At 42.6% G+C, this 18,863-nt stretch overlaps 1 protein-coding gene across 4 annotated transcripts in view; it reads left to right on the top strand.

Moving 5' to 3' along the window:
* PCTP (phosphatidylcholine transfer protein) overlaps window positions 1–18,863 on the top strand; it is a 67,125-nt gene that overhangs the window by 15,353 nt on the left and 32,909 nt on the right. For 2 of the 4 annotated variants that reach the window (XM_011953741.1, XM_011953744.1), the window contains exons 3-6: window positions 2,803–2,882; window positions 5,424–5,595; window positions 6,473–6,540; window positions 7,688–7,832. In XM_011953741.1, coding sequence (XP_011809131.1) covers window positions 2,803–2,882; window positions 5,424–5,595; window positions 6,473–6,540; window positions 7,688–7,753 — 386 coding nt within the window. In that variant the 3' untranslated portion in view covers window positions 7,754–7,832. Of the gene's footprint in view, window positions 1–2,802; window positions 2,883–5,423; window positions 5,596–6,472; window positions 6,541–6,987; window positions 7,447–7,687; window positions 7,833–18,863 lie in introns of those variants that run through there. The other 2 variants (XM_011953742.1, XM_011953740.1) reach the window with 2 other exon arrangements.

The following is an 18,863-nucleotide window of genomic DNA, read 5'->3' as shown; positions in this document are numbered from 1 at the left end:
TCCCCACAGTTTGCTCTTGGGGCTCCTTTGCTGCCACTTTTAAGTTGTGTGATCCTCCCATGTATCTAGGTTGTCATGAAAGGGGAGAAGGTGCGATCCAAGGTTTGGTTTGAGAGTTGAATCAAAATTTTCCAAACAGAGAAGAATACATGTATATCAGGAGGTGAGAGAGTGATGGGATGACTGGTTAAGGGCATTCTAGGCCCAGAGATCAGCATTAGTAAAGTCAGGAAAGCACGAAGCAGTATGTTCAACAGCTACCAGCAGTTTGGTGGTGTTGGGCTGGTTGGAGTAAGAAAACCTATCCTAGGTCTTCAACTACTGTTCGTACTAGTTCTACTACTACTATTGCTAGTACTGTTGTACTAGTAGAACTAGCTAATAGAACTAGTACTAGTAGTAGTCGAAGAGCTAGGGTAGGTGCTTCTACTACTAGGTGAACTAGGGCAGCTGTTGGGTCCAGATCCTCCAGGGCCTAGCATGGTGACCAGGCTATGGGTCTTAGATTTTTCCCTGTAAGTGTTACGTTATGAAAGACATCACACGGGGAATTCTCCTGCCACTTAGAGCTGGAGTAGCCTCTGCCAACCCGGTCATAGTGGAATGGAACTATGGAACTAGCCAAAGGCACATAGAGCCTTTAGTCAAGACTCTTGGCGGCAAGTAACAGAAAGCCAACTAAAGACCGCGTAAGAAGAGAAAAAGGAGTTTATTAGTTCATGGCACTGAAAAAAAGTTCAGGTGTTTCTAACTTTGAGGACAGCTGCAACAGGGAACTTAAATAATTTCATCAGGATTGTTTCTTTCTCTATCTCTAGACTCTGTTTTCTTCTATGTTGACCTAATTCCTGGGCAGATTCTTATGTCATGGCCAAGATGTCCGCCAGAAAATCCAGGTTTATATTCTAACCATACAAATAACCCCAGAGGAAAGAGAATTCTACTTTTCTAGGGATGGCAGCCAGATGCCAGGATTGGCTCTTGTCAGCTCAGCTTGGAGTTTGTGCTTATTTTCTATGGACATTCATCATGGTTTTCGGCAACTTAGCATTCTCAAATACCCTTCCTATTTAGGGGCAGTGGAATGCTTACCTATCCAAGGGAACAGCCAGACACTGTCTGTCTAGGCCTCCCTTGCAGCCAAGATACAGTCATGTGACATAGACTCTGCCAATAAGACCCACATGTGGCTTCAATTTGGAAAAGAGACATGCGAAGAAGCAGGCATCATGGAAGATCCATTTTTCAGTGACCAGTGAAGGCATCTGACTTTAGGGCAAACAACTGCTGAGCCTCTGATGTTTGCTCCCCAACATCAACAGCTTTTACTCTGGGTTCTGATCCAGTGGAAGGAGCAGTTAGGCTTTGCTGGAACAGTATTGAGGTTGGGAATCTCACTCTGGTCCATTCAAGAGCTTTACTAAATCGCTTTTTGCTCTCAACTTGCTAGAGTGACTAACTACGACTCTGGACAGATCTGCCATCCCTGAATTAGTCACCGTGGCCAAGTCTTGCTCATTTTCCCAGCCCTGAAATTACTGCAGAGTCAGTCTTGCTGAAACCATGCAGCTGAGAAGTAGGGGAAGGGTGATGCCCTGAAGGAAAATTGAGATGTTCAAGGGGGGATTAATGCTGAGCATGTAAAAGCAACAGAGGTCCACTTCTCCCTTTCCTTTAAGGACTCTCATCAGCCTCCTGTGACCGTAATGGGCTGGCACGCTCCTTAATCTACAGTGTGCTTCTAATAGATTTTTTTTCAAAAGCTAAATTATCCCTCCTTAGCATCTCCTCCAAGGACTTTGGGCTCCTTCTGTAACTGGAGGTAGAAAGAAGTTTACTGCACAGCAGTCTGGGGACAGAGGGTGTGCATGCCATTAAATTTCTTTGCTATCTCCCTCCAAGTGTTGGCTGCTGTTTGCACATAATAGTAAGATGGAAAGATTATTAGGGAAATTCAGTCACCCTAGCTGTGGCATAGTGCAAAGAAACATGGGAGAGAAGAAAGAAACTTGGGGTAAGCCACAGTTCTGCTGATCTCTAACTATTTAAGAAGGACGTTGCGCATTCTGGAACCTTCATTTCCGACCTATGAATGTGCTAGACTGGGTGACTCAGTTCCAGGTTAGCTGTAATGGGTCAAGGAATCCTAAAGGGGAATTAAAGGGCTCAGAAGCAAAACTATTGGTACTCTAGTGACATCTGGTGGTTATCCTGAATTTTAAACCTCTGACTATTTTTTTGGTGTCTGATTTTATTTCGTTGCATTCTATCAAGAATATTATTTATGCTATAGAATGGACAAGATTTGTTGGCTTCTTAGGCAATAAGCTTTCAGTACAAATTAATCAGTTTGACTTTTTTCTAGAATTTTATACCTTATGAGTTGGTGGTTTATCATACCCTAAGAGGTTACTTTTTTTTTTTTCTTGAGACAGTGTCTTTCTGTCACCCAGGCTGGAGTGCAGTGGTGCAATCATGGCTTGGCTCACTGCAACCTTGACCTCCTAGGCTTGGATGATCCTCCTACCTCAGCCTCCAGAGTAGCTGGGACTACAGACATGCACCACCATGCCTGGCTGATTTTTTTGCTTTTTTTTTTTTTTTTTTTTTTAGAGAGAGACGGGGTTTCACCATATTGCCCAGGCTGGTCTTGAACTCTTGGACTTAAGCAATCCACTCGCCTTGGCCTCAAAAAGTGCTAGGATTACAGGCATGAACCACTGTGCTTGGCCTAAGAGGTCATCTTATTAGTTGTAGCTAAAACGGCTTCCAGATGCATTAACTTCTTTTGCTCTCCTTTAGAACTCTATGAACAAGAATGCAATGGACAGACTGTGGTCTACTGGGAAGTGAAGTACCCTTTTCCCATGTCCAACAGAGATGTATCCTTTCCACAAGGTACTCATTCCCTGACCTTCTAAGTGTTTCTGTGTTCCTCAGCTGCAGTCTATTGCAGAGAGGTAGAGCTGGTTTGTCAGCAGGCACAGATAACATTGTCTCTGATTCTTGCAGCAGCATTTGCTAAAGATGTTGCTTCTTGTGTGGTGTTTGGAGAGCTCAGAGTGTGATTTCTGGGCCTGACCACATGGAGTGTCTGTAATTATGGTCACTGGAGAGCAACTCTTACTTTCCTAAGAAGTTTCCTAGGCCTTGAAATTGTCAGGCCACAAAACTGGGGACCTGGAAGGAACTTTTTATAAAGAGTGCTTGATACAGCTCCTTCAGTCTACAGAGAAAAAAAGGGCTCCCGGGGCACATAGGTGGTTAGTGGCAGAGTGGGTGCTGGAACTCAGGCCCCTGCATTTCCAGCTCTCTCCACCTCCCCCATCTCAGTAGACCCCACAGCAATCCCTCCTTGATTGTTGGCTCTAGACACTGACTGTAAGCTTCTTCCTCTCAATGTCCTTGTTTATGAAATGAAGCAGTTGGATTCAATGTAGGGAGGCTTGGCTGGCACTGTAAGGTTTTCAGAAGCCCCCTTAGGACTAAGCTAGCGGGCTAGGATGGAATTTTGGGGGTGAGTAGGATGGAGGTAGGATGACTCCTAGGTAAGATTTTTTCTCCTTCACCATCCTCTTCAATCCCAGCAGCAAGGTGTTTTACAGATTCAATTTCCATATAAGATCCTTTTAGCAAAGGGTCTCGTGGAGTCAGAAAAAAGTTTGGAAGCTGCTAAATTAGATAAACTGCCAACACTTCAAAGGTGTTCTGCCAAATTTTAATCACTATATCAAGGTAATTCTTCCTCCATGGAGTATCAGATGATATCTATCACATGAGCTGAGAAAGTTAGGGGAGAGAGTGGAACAATATTTGCTAAAAGGAAGAAGTAAAAGGTGTAGGAGAAAGGAACCCAGAGACAAATCAACATCTTCTCTTTCCTGAAACATTTAAGAACTTTACTCACCAGTACATAAGAGCATGGAGAGATAGACTGTCCAATGTGAGGGTGGGGCAACAGGGGGCACTGTCAAGACACTGAGGTGGGGCTGAACGTGGTGACTCACGCCTATAATCCCAACACTTTGGGAGTCCAAAGTGGGCAGATCACTTGATGTCAGAGTTTGAGATCAGCCTGGCCAACATGGAGAAACCCCGTATCTATTAAAAATACAAAAAAAGAAAATTAGCTGGGTGTGGTGGGCGCCTGCAATCCCAGCTGAGACTCTGGAGGCTGAGGTGGGAGGATCACTTGAACCCAGGAGGTGGAGGTTGCAGTGAACCAAGATCGCGACACCCCACTCCAGTCTGGGTGAGACTATATCTCAAAAAAAAAAAAAAAAAAAAAAAAAAAAGACACTGAGGTGGGTGGGGGGCTGAAATGGCTGCTGTGTTATAGTAAGTGTAATTGTGTTGTACGTAGTGACTTTTTGATTCTTTTAGGTTTTTGATTCCTTTGAGTGCGAAACCCAAAATTCTGTTGTATGAAAGTGTAACTAACAAGCTAAATATCTGAGCCTCATCCAGCTATGAAATTCTAAGTAGGTTTTGGAGCCAGATCTGGGATAAAAATTCAGGTTTCATCACTTCGGCTGGGATGTGGGATTTTTGGCAAGGTTCTTTTTCCTCTCTGAGCCTCACTTTTGTCATCTGTAGTATGGGGATACTCATACAAACTCACAGGGTCTTTGTAAGGATCAAAATTTAAGCTGTATGTCAAGTGCATGATGTTACATGATAAGGGCTCGATAAGTAGTGATTCCTGTTGCTTCATAGACTTTCATTATCCTCCCTAGAATAGTGCTGTAAACTTAAGGGTTCTTCTGTCAAGGCTGATGAACATGAAATGACTTTGTTATTCTTGGTGAACTAGTATTAGCCCAGAGAGGGCATCTGCCTATGAAATATTCAGGTGGTCCCATGTCTTCCTATGGTCATCAGTTGTAACATTGCTTGATCATTTACTATGCATAGAGGTCAGTAATTAGAGCATTGGGTGAGGCCAGAACAAAAAGGAATGACACCATTTTCTGTTGAGTGCTTATTCTGCCCAGGTCTTTCTCTAATGGCCCCAGCAAGCCTGTCTGGAAAGCAGTGTTACTCCCTTTCCTACAAAGGGAATCTGAGTCTCAGCAAGGCCGAGTAGCTTACCTAGGACCACATAGCTGTTAAGTGACCATTCCTCTGTCATCTCCTAGTGCCTTCTTGGAGAAAGGAAAAGTGGTTTCCTCATATAATTAAAAGCATGAAGGGACCACTCACAGGTAAGTAATGCATGCTCTTAGGTGAGAACACTAGGTGGTGTGAGGCATAGTCTTGCAGTGCAGGTAGGGAGACAGGGCAGGTAAGTAAACTAGCAGTAGAAGGGAGCAAATGCCAAGTGGGAGGCACAGAATTACCTCCCTTTGCTTCCAGCTTGTGGCGCTTTCTTTCTGTCTGTCTACAATGCTGGCATTGGTGTCTTGCCTTGACTGGCCATGCAGTATGTCTACCTCCGGCAGCGGCGAGACCTGGACGTGGAAGGGCGGAAGATCCACGTTGTCCTGGCCCAGAGCACCTCTGTGCCTCAGCTTGTCGAGAGGTCTGGGGTGATCCGGGTGAAGCAATACAAGCAGAGCCTGGCGATCGAGAGTGACGGCAAGAAGGGAAGCAAAGGTAAAACCCATGGTGCCTGTCAGTGCACGCAGCCAGGGGTCCCCACTGAAGGGCCAGGCTGATGGCGGGGGCATGTCGAGTACATGAAGCATATCCTTGAAGGTCAGAGGACAGGCACAGGTGCAGAGCAGACCAGGATCAGCACCTAGAGAGAGCCTCATTCCACCCCAACAAACTTGAGTAGAGTATGAAGTTGATGTTTAACTCTGACCCAGTCTATTTTCTCCAGACTCATGGATTGTCCAGATGAAACCAGAGAGTTTAGAAATTCACTTCCAGCTGGTCCCGTGGATACATACACTGGGCCTAAGGGTAGGCAAGAAAGCTGTCAGGTTTGTCTTGGAGATCTCAGCTCCAGCCCGGTACAAACTCAGAGACTCAAGACCTGCCCAGCTTGAGTTCCAGCCCCCAGGGAGGAAAGCTGTCGACAGAGAGTGGGGCGCGAGGTCACCTGCTCTACCAGAATGAGTGTGGCCTTGTGTCCTAGGCAAAAATCTGAACCGTAGTTAGATGGTCACCTTGAATATGTCACCTAATTTTCATGAGTATCTGTTTCATCATTTGTAAAATGGGATTAATTTGACCATCTCCTTAGGGTTGCTAGAATAATTGGGTGAGAGGCTATATTCAAGCGTCCAGCACTTGCCAGGTATTTAATAAATAGCAGCAAAATGTGTCTGTGGCTATGTTTTCAAAAGTGCCTATATTTAAGTATGCCATAAGTGAAGTCAGTGGAGAGAAGTCCATCTGAAATATATGCCACCTCCCTCTGCAGTTTCTGAGCTTGAATATGAAGATACAAAGTTTGCACAGTTTTGGTGCTGTATTTTTCTGGTACTTTTGCTTTTTCTGAATTGTCCTTTCTTTCCCTCTCTAGTTTTCATGTATTACTTTGATAACCCGGGTGGCCAAATTCCGTCCTGGCTCATTAACTGGGCTGCCAAGGTGAGATCCCAGGAGGCGGGGCAGGGGGGAGGGATGGGGGAGTGTGTTTGACAAATGTTGACTTAGCCCTTGGGGCTGTCAGGCTGAAGAGACACATTGTCTCAGGCGTAATGAGGCTCTTTATGAAGAGTTTGGTTGAGTGACTCTGGTTAGGGCTGGGATTGCCAACATCCAAGACGGAGGCTGGGACAAAAGACAAAGAATTGTCAGCTTGGAATGCCAGCTTCTCCCTGCTTGTGCCCCAAGACCCCGCCAGAATCACTCTCTGGAACCTCTGGACAATAGTCTGCTCCTGGTAGAAGCAATAGTGCCTTTGGAGCCTATATTCCTCTGCTTATTGGGGAGTAAGACAGACTGACCTGGCTTGGAGACAATCAGATGTGTCCAAGCCTGAGGGAAGCTTCCACTTTTGTTGTTTTTGCCTTTTTTTTTTTTTTTTCCTATAAGGGAGGGAACTGCAATGGTAGTTTGTATCACTAGAGACCGCCCAGGAGCCTGGCATTATGGGAACCATCAGCCTGCTTTGCATGAGATCTTGTTGAGAGGTCAACAGATTCCTTGGAAGAGTGAAAAAGCACATCAACTTTGGAGTCAAACAGATGCAGTTTTGAATCCTGGCTCTACTACTGACTGTCTTGTTGTATTTAAGGAAGCCATGCATTTCTTCCTTTCTAAAAATGAAGATAGATGTCTTCTACAGCATAGAAGGGGAGTAAATAAGACAATATTCAGGAGAAGTCTTGCCCAGTGCTCAACATTAACTAAATAATCATATATCGTACTCCTTGATCCCCAATCCTTACCATTTTCTGATTCAGTAAAGCAAGTCCTTCCTCTCATTTCTTTGGAAGAATGTAACAATCCAGCCCAACCCCATTTCTTGTGTTTTCTTTTTTCAAGAAACACTGTTTCAGGAACTAACATATAAGGCCTTTTTGCAACAGAAGTTCCTGTTGACTGGTGTTCCTTTTGTCCTGGGTCCTACTTTTTGTCATCATCTGCAACAACATTCTGTTGAAATCCAGTTAGGGAGCCTATTCATTTTTGTTAGTCCTAAAGCCAACATTGTTTACCTTCTGCCACATCCCAAAGAATCAAGAGTAACAACTGTGAAGACATAGAAATGACAGTCTCATTTCCTTTGCAGAATGGAGTTCCTAACTTCTTGAAAGACATGGCAAGAGCTTGTCAGAACTACCTCAAGAAAACCTAAGAAAGAGAATTGGGAACATTGCATCCATGGGATGATGTCTCTGGAAGTGCAGCCACCCAATGTCTCTGGAAGTGCCACCACCCACCGCTGCTCAGCCTTCCCCTGCTGTTTCCATCTTTGGAGGCCTACACACTCTACCATGTCCCTTCTAAGCATGTTCGCCTGACATCCAGCTCACTCGCCTGCTTCCTTTCTCACTCCCCGCATCTTGGGGTGGGCTGCCTTCTTCTGCAATTCAATATGGGGCAGACTAGGGAAACCTTTGCTTGCTTACTATTAGGAGGGGAAGTCTTCAGTAGGCAACACAGTCATTCCATTGTGCAATTTTATGGGGATGGGTGGGCAGAGGGACACAACACAATTTAAGAATGACTATTTGGGCAGGCTGGCTCTTTTGCAGCTTGTGATTTCTTCCAACTTGGGAGGGGCTGCTGGAAGTGGCAGTCCATTCAGAGCTGACTTTCAGTGCACCCAAACTGGACGACGTGTGCCGGTGGCCATTTGCCTTATGCTTTGTGGAGCTGATGAGTCTGGGATTTGAGGTGATAATCCAGTAAGTCGTTCCTCATTCCTACTTGTGGAGGATCAGTAGCTATTATGATGCCAGACCATTTGGAGAAGTATCACAGGTCTAAGGGGGACACATAATATGACAACCCCATTTTTCCTCATCATCTATGTCTGTTTTTTTCTCTTTTCCATATGTCACTGGGGAAAGGCTGCCTGTACCTCTCAAGCTTTGGATTTTACTGGAAACTGAGGCATCAAGATGGCTGTGGCAGCTAGCAAAAGCAAAGATGCTTTGTGCATAGCCTTGTGAAAAAGTGTCTTTCTATGCAATAAGATGAATTTTCCTTCCAGAGTATTTAGAAATGTAGAAGGGATAACAGTTCACAGCCAGGTAAAATTTAACTGGTGGCTGAAAGACTCTGCATCTTTTTCTCAGGAATTCTGCCTAAGTTATCTGCCTTTTCTACCACCAAAAAGGTTTTTAGTTTTCTATGGTTTCTCCTGAATTTTGGTAGGGTAAGGTATTTCTATAGTCAAAGGCACAGCCTTGATGATCTCAGGGAAAAATTTTAATCACTATGTATAATGATACTAAACCTTGATTAATAACAGAGAAATTGAGGATGTAAAGCCATAGAATGGGATTTGTGAACATGGGATACCTCAGACTGTTTGTTTTCTTTCTGGGAAGAAAAGTGTGTTCTATAATAAATAAATACAGAGTGGTTTTTACTTGTCCTGTGTACCACTTCCTTCTTACCTTCTTCCTTTTGTGAGAATGCATCAGTTAGATCTCCTTTATTTGCAAGTGATATTCAGCCTAATTTGTAGACTTGAACATAAAACATAATTTTGGGCTTACTTATATGCAAGATCAGGTGTAGGTAGCCTCAGGTAGGGATCAATACAGGTGCTCAAACTGAGATGAGAATTCAAATCTTTTAGTATTGGTCTGCATTTGCTGGTAGCATTGTCGCTAACAGCAATAGGTGGGTTTGCATCTTCCTAGGCTCATGCCAAGCAAAACAAAAAAGACAATGTTTCTTTCTAGTAGGACCTGCACTATTCCATAATTTAGAGCCCCTCTAAAACATATGCTTATCTATGTCCTGCTCATTATGGTCATCTGGATATAATTATACAAGTAAGTGAATGCCTCATAAAATTATCATTAAAATATCATTATCAGTAATGTAGCTGGAATCTATTCTGGATAAACTACATCTGAATGCCTCCTGTTAATAGAAGTCAAGTTGAAATCTTATGAATAGATTCTTTCAAATAAAAGCACTGAGATTATAGTCACTGAAACAGAATTGGCATGAAATGGTGTCATGTAAACCATTTCTTTAAATAACATTAAATAATTTGCTAAGAACTCTGAAAATACTAAGAATGCTGAGTTTCTAGGTAAGGTACTTATTTTAAAAGGTCACAGCATTTGCTGTAATGAATGGAGTTATGACTTTTTGGCATTTTTACTTGCTAATTTGGAGTAGTGGACAGTCCTCACGAACTGAGTTTATGTAGAAAACTGAAAACTCTTGAGCTATAGCAAGTGCCAAAGGTAAAAAAAAAAAAAAAAAAAGGGTAACTGATGGTTTAGGCCTTTACTTAGAGGGGTTTGCACCTGAGTTCTCAGGATGTTTTTCTGCAGCAGCTGGATGTATCACTTGGAATTTGTAAGTTATATTGTCATTCCTCTAGGACTTTGTTCTGCTTATTTTCCCCATATCTGTCTTTCCAAGTAGACAATAAGAAGTATTTGTGGATAGAAGCAGTTATTTCACTTTGATTACTGGTCCTTGGGGTAGTATATAGTAGGCACTCGAATGGTAACTAAATGAGTGAATAAATGATTTAGAGAAGATTGACCAAATGGCATGAACCTGGAAGACTAAATCCATTCGGATATAGAGGCTCAATCCCCATGGATTCAAGCCAAAGTTTTCCCCAAGTCAGCGTTTTGTCGGGTGCCGGGTAGGGGGGGCGGTTTCTAGATTTCCTCGGTTCCCATTGGTCCTTCCTTGAAAGTAGCAAGGTCCTCTCTCTGCTAAGTGGTGGGCTTTGCTGGTGTGGCTATGGGTTATATTTTAATGTTACAGAAATGGCACAGTTTGAATTGAGTCCGGCTGAGATGAGTCAGGATTGCAGTTGAAATTTAATGGCAAAAGCAGCACTACTGTTGGTGCTAAATTTTTTCCACAGGCAAATTATTCACACTGCATAACAATTCAAAGTTAATGACCACCTTGGAACCGAGGAGTTCCAGCAGAGGGTCACTTCCCTTGAAAATGTTCCTATGTCACAGCGAGAGTCCTGGCCTGACTCCCTGGCTGAGATTCCTCACCCAGAATCCACATCTATAATGCCTGCCCTTCCAACCTCCCATTTCCTAGCTGGACTTGCAAGAGATGAGGCAGGAAGAGCCTCATTCAGTTCTCACATTTCTAGTAGCACCACCCAGTCAGCCCAGAGAATTATCTTTAAATGCATTGAGACATTTAGTTCTTTAACAGATATTTCTCAAGAGGCTGGAGTCCATCGGCATTGGGATAGGCATGGCGTTTGTGGCATGAATGAGAAAGACATGCTGTCTGCCCCTAAGGTGTTTATGGTCTAATGGAAACTCAGTGAACAAGCTGCTGAAGGATGATAAGTGTTCAGAAAAGGAAAATAAATAAAAGGTGCTATTAAAAAAATGCACTAAGCAAGTTTGAGGAGCAGAGGAGAATGTGTTGGAATTGTGGCTGGGTGAAGGTTGCAGAAGAAAGCTGTTCATGACAGAAGAACCATTTGCACAAAACCTCTAAGGAGGAAGGACTCAGCAGGAGAGTCAGTCACATCTGAAGAATGACAGAAGGCCGGTGGGACTGGGGCGCTGACATGAAGGAGAGGCATCTTGGATGTGGCTGGAGAAGTAGACAGTTAGTCCATGGAGGGTTCTGAGAGCAACGACAAGGATTTGGGACTTTATCCCAAGAGTCCCAATAAGCTTTGAAAGATTTTAGATTGACGAGTGACCTGAAAATATGTATTATGCTTAACACCACTCATTTTTCTTCAGGATTCCCCAGCATCTCTGACAGCCTCTCCAGTAGCATTGTGTGAGGCTACCCAAGGTGTTTTAAGCCCTATTACTTTGAATCCTCTCCACTGTCAGACAGCATGCAGAGTAGCCCATACTTAAATTGAGTTTCCAAAGTGGAACATCAGCTTCTGAAGTTTAACTGAAAAACAAAAGGCTGGAGGGAGGGGATCACCTATGCACATCCCCTCTGTCTCTCCTGGCCCATGTTGGGGTGCAGCATGCCCTCCCACACATCTGCATCATGCAGCCCATCAGAGCAGAGCCATTTAAGGGGCCAGAAGTGGGAGAGAAAAAAATGAAAGGCAAAAAAATGTAAGCGAGTCCACTTTCCCCAAGTTTCTTTTTTAATATTCATCCTTAACTACAAGGAAGAACTTTTTTTTTTTTGCTTGAGAAGACAAAAGCATAACATATTGTTTGTTCACGTTGCTGAGTTTAGAACCAACAAAATGGGAGGACTTCAGAAAAATTATTTACGTTGCTCACCTATTTATATATATGTATACACGTCCAATGTGTGTCTCTTTGGATACATATCATAGATGCTGCGTTTCATAAGATATAATAATGGAACAACAATTAAACAGTACACTGTGTAAGTGACTTTCTAAGTTTCCTGGGTGATATGCCAGGCCCATTGCCAGGCAGTGGAGTGCATAAAGGTGGGATGCAATGACTTTAGAATTAGTAGACGACAGATCCTGTAGGACAATGAGTTGGCTACAAGCTCTTAAAGTATTACATTTTCCTTCCATCTGATGGTGGTCACGTCCTTTCTGATTATTATAAACACTTGTGCACATATTCCATGTCCTCTGCAGACTGCTATAATTCCTGAATGGAAGAATCTGCCCCACATTCATGTAGTCCACTGCTTAGCAATGGACCTGGCATAACATGTAGAAAACTTGGAGTCACTCAAGTACTGCTTAGTTGTTTTATTATTGTATCTTATGATTCCAAAGTCAGTGCATTTTAGTTGAGTGCACAGCCACCCAGCCACCCCTGCAGTAAAGTGTGGCCATGGGATTTAATTCTGGTCAATATATGAGCATAAATAATATGTGCCACTTCCAGCTCAGTATCTCAAAAGGGAAAGGTATGAACTCAGCTTGTTCTTACCCCCTTCACCCTGTCTGGGAAATGATAAGAACTGAAACAAATGCCTTGGAATCAAGGATGAAAGCCTAAGATTAAGGATGACAAAATAACCCTGCCTCCCTTGGACTGTTACAAGACAGACAAATAGACTTCTTTCTTATTTAAGCCACAGCGTGTGAAAAAAAAAAAATAGCAGCTTTGCCTATACCAACTCATGAATAGCTCAAAGAGAGTGTCCCTTTGGACCAGGAGATCAGGAACCAGCTCAAATGCCTCCTCATCTATAGACTTTGGATCTCCTGGCCTATGCCAAACACTTAATAAGTGGTTAGCAAATCTCTCTGACTTGTTCCAGTTTCATTTAATGTGGTCAATAAGTGTTGGCTGTTATTAGCTGTTACTCTCAATTGTACATCTCTATCTGCCTGCCGCTCTCCTGCCCCATGCTTTGCCTCAGGCTACTCTTTTTGTCTGTGTAGAAATCTTCCCCAAGTTTTGTGAAATTTCTGTCAAAATTGAAGGCTTACTGTAAATCTGTTCCCTCTAAGATATTCCTTGGATTTAGAAAAAACCTAATTTATCATGGTGCAGAATACATGAAATTTAGCACCTTCAGATTGGAGCAACTTCTATTAATCATCTTTGATAGACACTGTATTAGTCCAGGCTCTCCAGAGAAACAAAACCATCAGGATATACCGTGTCATGCACCACATCATGATGTTTCGGTCAACCACAGACTGCATTCCAATTCATACCACTAACTAAAAACAAATAAACAAAATAAACTTAAAACCTCAACGATATATATGGCAGTGGTCCCGTAAGAATATAATCCTATATTTTTAATGCACCTTTTTTAGATACACTGATATATACCATTGTGTACTGAATACTGTAGCAATGAAAACATGTTGTACAGGTTTGTAGCCTAGGAAAACAGGTTACACCATATAGCCTATTTATGTAGTAGGCTATACCATCTAGGGTTGTGTTAAGTATATACTTTGATGTTTGCACGATGGCCAGATCACCTGACGCATTTCTCAGAATGTATTCTGTTGTTAAACAGCACCTGACTGTGTGTGTGTGTGTGTGTGTGTGTGTGTGTGTGTGTGTGTGCGTGCGCGCATAGGTGTGGAATTATGGAATTGGCTCATACAGTTATGGAGGCTGAGAAGTCCCAAAATCTTCAGTTGGCAAGCTGGAGATGCAGGAGACCTCATGATTTAGTTCCAGTCCAAAAGCTGGCAAGCTAGAAACTCAAATAAATGATGTTTCAGTTCAAGTCTGAAGGCCAGAAACACCAGTATCTCAGCTCAAAGCAGTCAGGCAGGAGACATTCCCCCTTCCTCAGAAGAGGATCAGCCTTTCTGTTCGATTCAGGCTTTCAACTGTTTGGATGAGAACCTCCTATGTTAGGGAGAGCCATCGGCTACTTAATTCAAATATTAATCTTAAACACCCCTACAGTCACACTCAGAATAATGTTTTACCAACTATCTGGACAGCCCATAGCCTAGTCAAGTTGACACATAAAATTAAGCATTATATTTGGTGAGAGCCCAGTGTTCTCAGATAAGGAAAACGATTTAACATTATGAAGCTCTTGTGTGCTGGGCACTAGATTGGATGCTTTACTTACAGCTTAGTCTTTGGTGAGATAGGAAATACTATTTCCAACTTACTGATCATGAATATAGGCTCAGAGAGTCTAAATAATGTGCCTAAGGTAACTCAGCTAGTTAGGTGAGAGACTGGAACTCAAAGCTAGGCTTCTTTGATCCTAGATCCCATGCTTCCACATTCCCCCTCACATTCCAACCCTTTTAATTTTCCTTCTGGGTACAATGACTGATGCCAAGCTTGTTTTTGCATCAGTCATTGTACCAGTTGTGCTCTCCGCCCAGAGTGCCCTGCTCCCTGATCCACACAAGCCTGAAATCTTTAAATCATGCAAGTCCTTGTTTAAATGTCACCTCCTCTGAGAGGTTTTGCAGAAATCATTCCCTATTTCATTACTTTGTCTGCATAGTATGTAATACTTTCTATTAAATGTGTTTATTTTCTGTTCATTTATTTCAGCTCCAAAAGGGTATAGAACTTTGTCTTATTCCAAAATTATATACTCAATACATAGAGCACAAATATATTCTAAATTATCTGCTGAAGGAATAAATGAATCAATGGTGGGGCAACAACCTCAAAGCTCCAGGATCTCAATTTGACCAATAATGCCTGAAAGATAGGTCCAAAAACATGTATTCTTAATCTTGTGTTCCACCTAATTTTTAACCAAAGAGGGAACAGTGAGGACAAATTAGTTTTTGGTTTAGTGTTGTTTTTTTTTTTTTTTAAGCTAGGATTGCTTTGTTTTCCAGGGTTTTGTTCTTTATTAACTTTTTAAATTTTTCATTCTGATTTAACACATTTGGAGAGCTCACACTAGCCCCCTAAAAGTCTACTCATCAGAATATTACTGATGTAACTTGGGGAAGGGAGAGAGGCTGGAGGCAAAACAGGGCTAGAAGAGAAGATCTGTTCATTTGCAGGCCAGAATCCTGAAAGAAGAAAACCTGTATCCCCCAGGGACAGATATGGGGAGGGGGCTGTGGGTAGAGGGACAGTATGCCGAATTCATTTTCTCTTATCTATTTTATCCAATTCTTCTCTAGTGGTTCATAAACTGAGAAAAAGTTAATAGAAACAAATCAGGACAAAAACAGCACTTAGAACTCCGTGCAGGGCATACAGCAACTTTTGTTATATGTCAGACAGCTTATGAGGGTCTGGATCTGCTTTTAAGTGGTCATGGATTCTGCTTACCAGCGAATGTGGTGTTTCATTTTTCCAAGGAAGAGTGAATGATATTCTTCCTGAGAAGCCTACATTTTAGGCCTGGTATTGAATAATTACTGGACTGCTGAAAGCTTCCAAGTAGGAGTTCGCCCTTCACTACACAGTTTGGCTCATGTTCCCATTTCGGCTACTTTAAGCTGTTGTAAACAGCATTCGTTTTCCATTACAAGCTAGGAAATGTGACTTCAGCGACGGTGCGGAGTCCCTGGAGAGTGCCTGCCAGGGAGGCCGTTTCCTCACCTCTCATTTCAGTTTGTAACTTGATGGCGAGGTTGAGTAATCGCTGAAGCTCCATGTCTTCCCATCCTATTCTGTTCCACTAACTTATAAAACAGCCAGTGACCCGCTTGAGGACTAGCGGATCAACCAGATGTTTCCTGAGCAAAGACAGCATGCGCTTCCCCTTGCACATCATCTTGTGAGAGGGGAGGGAGGGCCGGCGGTGCACTCACCCCGTCTGACATCATTGGGCGAGGTGGCCTGGGGGAGAATTTCAAAGCAGAGCAGCTTGGCCAGGGAAGAGCTCAGCTGGCAGCTGTGTGCTGGGATTAACTGACCCAGATAACTAGGGAGAAGGAATTGGCAATCTAAATGTTTGTTCTCCAGCAGGAAGTAGACAGCCTCCTTTCCACTCTCTAAATACCTATGGCTGTAGGAGATCTTCCCCTGATGGCTCCACATACACAGTTGGGATTGCGTCCACCATATTTCTTCCTATCCCAACTTTTTATTTTCCCTGGCTTTTGCGTAAGGTTGACGTGACACAAGCTCAGCAGATTGCAGTGTAATAATAATAACAACTATAATAATAATATCAATGAATTATTCTTCCCCCAAACAACATAGAGGAGCTCAAATTCTAAACAATCTGATTTCAAATAATCTCCTTAGAGATCACTAGCTTGTCAGAGTTGGGGTCTTAAGAGCCAGTAAAATAAAATATTTTTCATAATACAGGGAACAGCTGACATGTAATTGTCATCTTCCCCATGGAAAGGTCATTAAAAATAAGACAAAAAGTAAACACAATATACCATTTACCATCACTATGATATCATAAAAAGAAGGTTTAACTTCTTCTGCTCTAATGCATCCAAAGTCTTTTCTTTATACTTATAATCAAATCCAAACTACTGAGACCTAAAAAATTCCATATGACCTAGCATCGGGCCGGGCCCATGCCTGCTCTTCAAGTTCCACTTCCTCCTTGGCTTATTCCTCTCTAGCCTTTTCTCTGTTCCTCAAACATACCGTGGGCTTTGCATTTACTGTCCCCAACATCTGGAGTGCTCTTCCCCACATCTGTATATAGCACACTGCCTATGGTAGGCAGCTTTCTGACACAGCCCCCAATGATTCCCATGTCTCGATATTCACTTCTTTGTGTAATGCCCTCCTCTGTATGTGGGGTGGACCTGGTGACTTGCCTCTAAAGAATAGAGTAGAGCAAGAGTGATGGGATGTCACATTCAAGATTAAATTGTGAAAGACTGTGCCTTCGTCCATTTTTGCTCACTTTCTCTCTCTGGATTGTCTCACTTGTTTTCTCTCATGAAGCAAGTTGCTAATTATGAGTGCCCTATGGAAGGTCAGTGTGACAAGGCCGCTGGCCAAGAGCCAACCAGGAGTTGAGATGCTCAGTTCAGCAGTTTGGGAGGAGCTAAATCCTGCCAACAACCTCCTGAGTGAGATTAGAAGAAGGTCCTTCTCAATAGAACTTGGCAATGACTGCAGCTTCAGAAGACACCTTGACTGCTGCCTTGTGAGACAGGCTGAGCCAGAGGACTTAGCTAAGCCAAGTACAGGCTCTAGACACACTGAAACTGCAAGATAATAGATACTGTTTTAAGCCAGTGAGATCTATGTAGCGATAGATAACTGAAGCAATGCCTCATTTATTTAGATCTTTGCTCAAATGTTTTCCTCTCTAGTCTCTAACACAAAGCAAACCAAACAAAATGATCACACATTATTCTCTCACATCTTACCCATCTTGTTTTTCTTCATAGCAATTGTCCACTACCTACATTTATATCATAGATTTATTTGTTAGCTATCTCCCCTATTAGAATGAAAATTCAGTGAACAAAATATCTGTCCTTTTGCTGGTGAACAAGATGGACATGCATTTACCCTGACGATGCTTAAGTTTATTTGACAAATATTGATTATAGGGCTACTTTGTGCCAGGCTCCGTAATTATAGGTTATTTGTTCCTGGTTCTGTGGTATCCAGGATAATTAATTTTAGTATATTGGCTCAGCTGTTTTAAGTTTAGCTAAGCTGCTCTTTGATAATGCACCTTTCTGTACCTTTCACTGAGGGTTTGATTAATATGCCATATGTGGGCTGGGCACGGTGGCTCATGCCTGTAATCCCAGCACTTTGGGGACCCAGGCGGGCAGATCACTTGAGGCCAAGAGTTCAAGACCAGACTGGCCAACATGGCAAAACCCCTTCTCTACCAAAAAATACAAAAATTAGCCAGGCGTGGTGGCACAGGCCTGTAGTCCCAGCTACTCGGGAGGCTAAGGCATGAGAGTAACTTGAACCTGGGAGGTAGTGGAGGTTGCAGTGAGCCAAGATCGCCACTGCACTCCAGCCTAAGCTACAGAGCAAGACTCTGTCTCAAAAATAAAATAAAATAAAATAAAATAAAATAAAATAAAATAAAATAAAATTGCCATGTGTGATAGAGTCAAGAGTAGAGCTTGTGTATACTCTGTTGAAGTCCATCGTTGAATGAACATAATTATTTGAAAAGTTCTCACTTTATGCTATGCTGACATCTGCCTGTTACTTTCATCTATTGGCCTGAGATTTACTCTCAGAAATAATATAGAAAGTGTGTATTCTTTTTCTCAAATCCAGTTAGAATTGCTCTGTTAACTCTATCTCTTTGGGTATAAGTTCTGTTTATCAAGTTTATTGCCTCTTTTGTGCAATAGGTTTTTCTTGGATGTTTAGTGTTTCTTCATTTTGTGGTAATTTTGTGCAGTTAAGATTGCAAGTTTACCTTTCTGTTTATTTGAGAGCAGATCTGAGAACTATCACTGTAGCTCCCTCTCCACCGTTTCCAATGGGAGCAGTGGGGCTCCTGGCACCATCAGCCATGCTTCCAGGGATGGGATCCTGCATCACTCGCACCTAGGAATTGCCCCCATCTTTCTGTCTCAAGCTCCCACATTCATGAGAGGCAGATTCTGTGTGTGCTTGTGCATATGCATGTGTGAGTATGTGTGTGTGTGTGGTAGACTGGTTAGTTAACCTGGCTACCTTACTGCTCTCATCAGAGACCCCAGAGCTAGACTGCCTCTGAACATGGATCATCTTCTTTGTTTTTCTCATCTTTAACAGCTGCACTTTCCACCAATGTCCTAAGCTATAGCTTTTTCTGCAATTTTATCTCATGCGTTTTCTGCTTGTTTCTGGACCACAAAATGTAATAACTCTTAGGTTCCAATCCTCGTGTTTTAATTCTTATGAATGTATTTATACATGCATTTGTGTGTGTATAGTCATATTTTATATTTTTTATTTTTATATATA

Source organism: Colobus angolensis, unplaced genomic scaffold (assembly GCF_000951035.1).
Source record: "Colobus angolensis palliatus isolate OR3802 unplaced genomic scaffold, Cang.pa_1.0 Scaffold37, whole genome shotgun sequence".
In the NCBI taxonomy this organism is placed as follows: domain Eukaryota; kingdom Metazoa; phylum Chordata; class Mammalia; order Primates; family Cercopithecidae; genus Colobus; species Colobus angolensis.
Note: the sequence above shows the minus strand (reverse complement) of the source record. Positions and strands in the feature narration are given on the sequence as shown.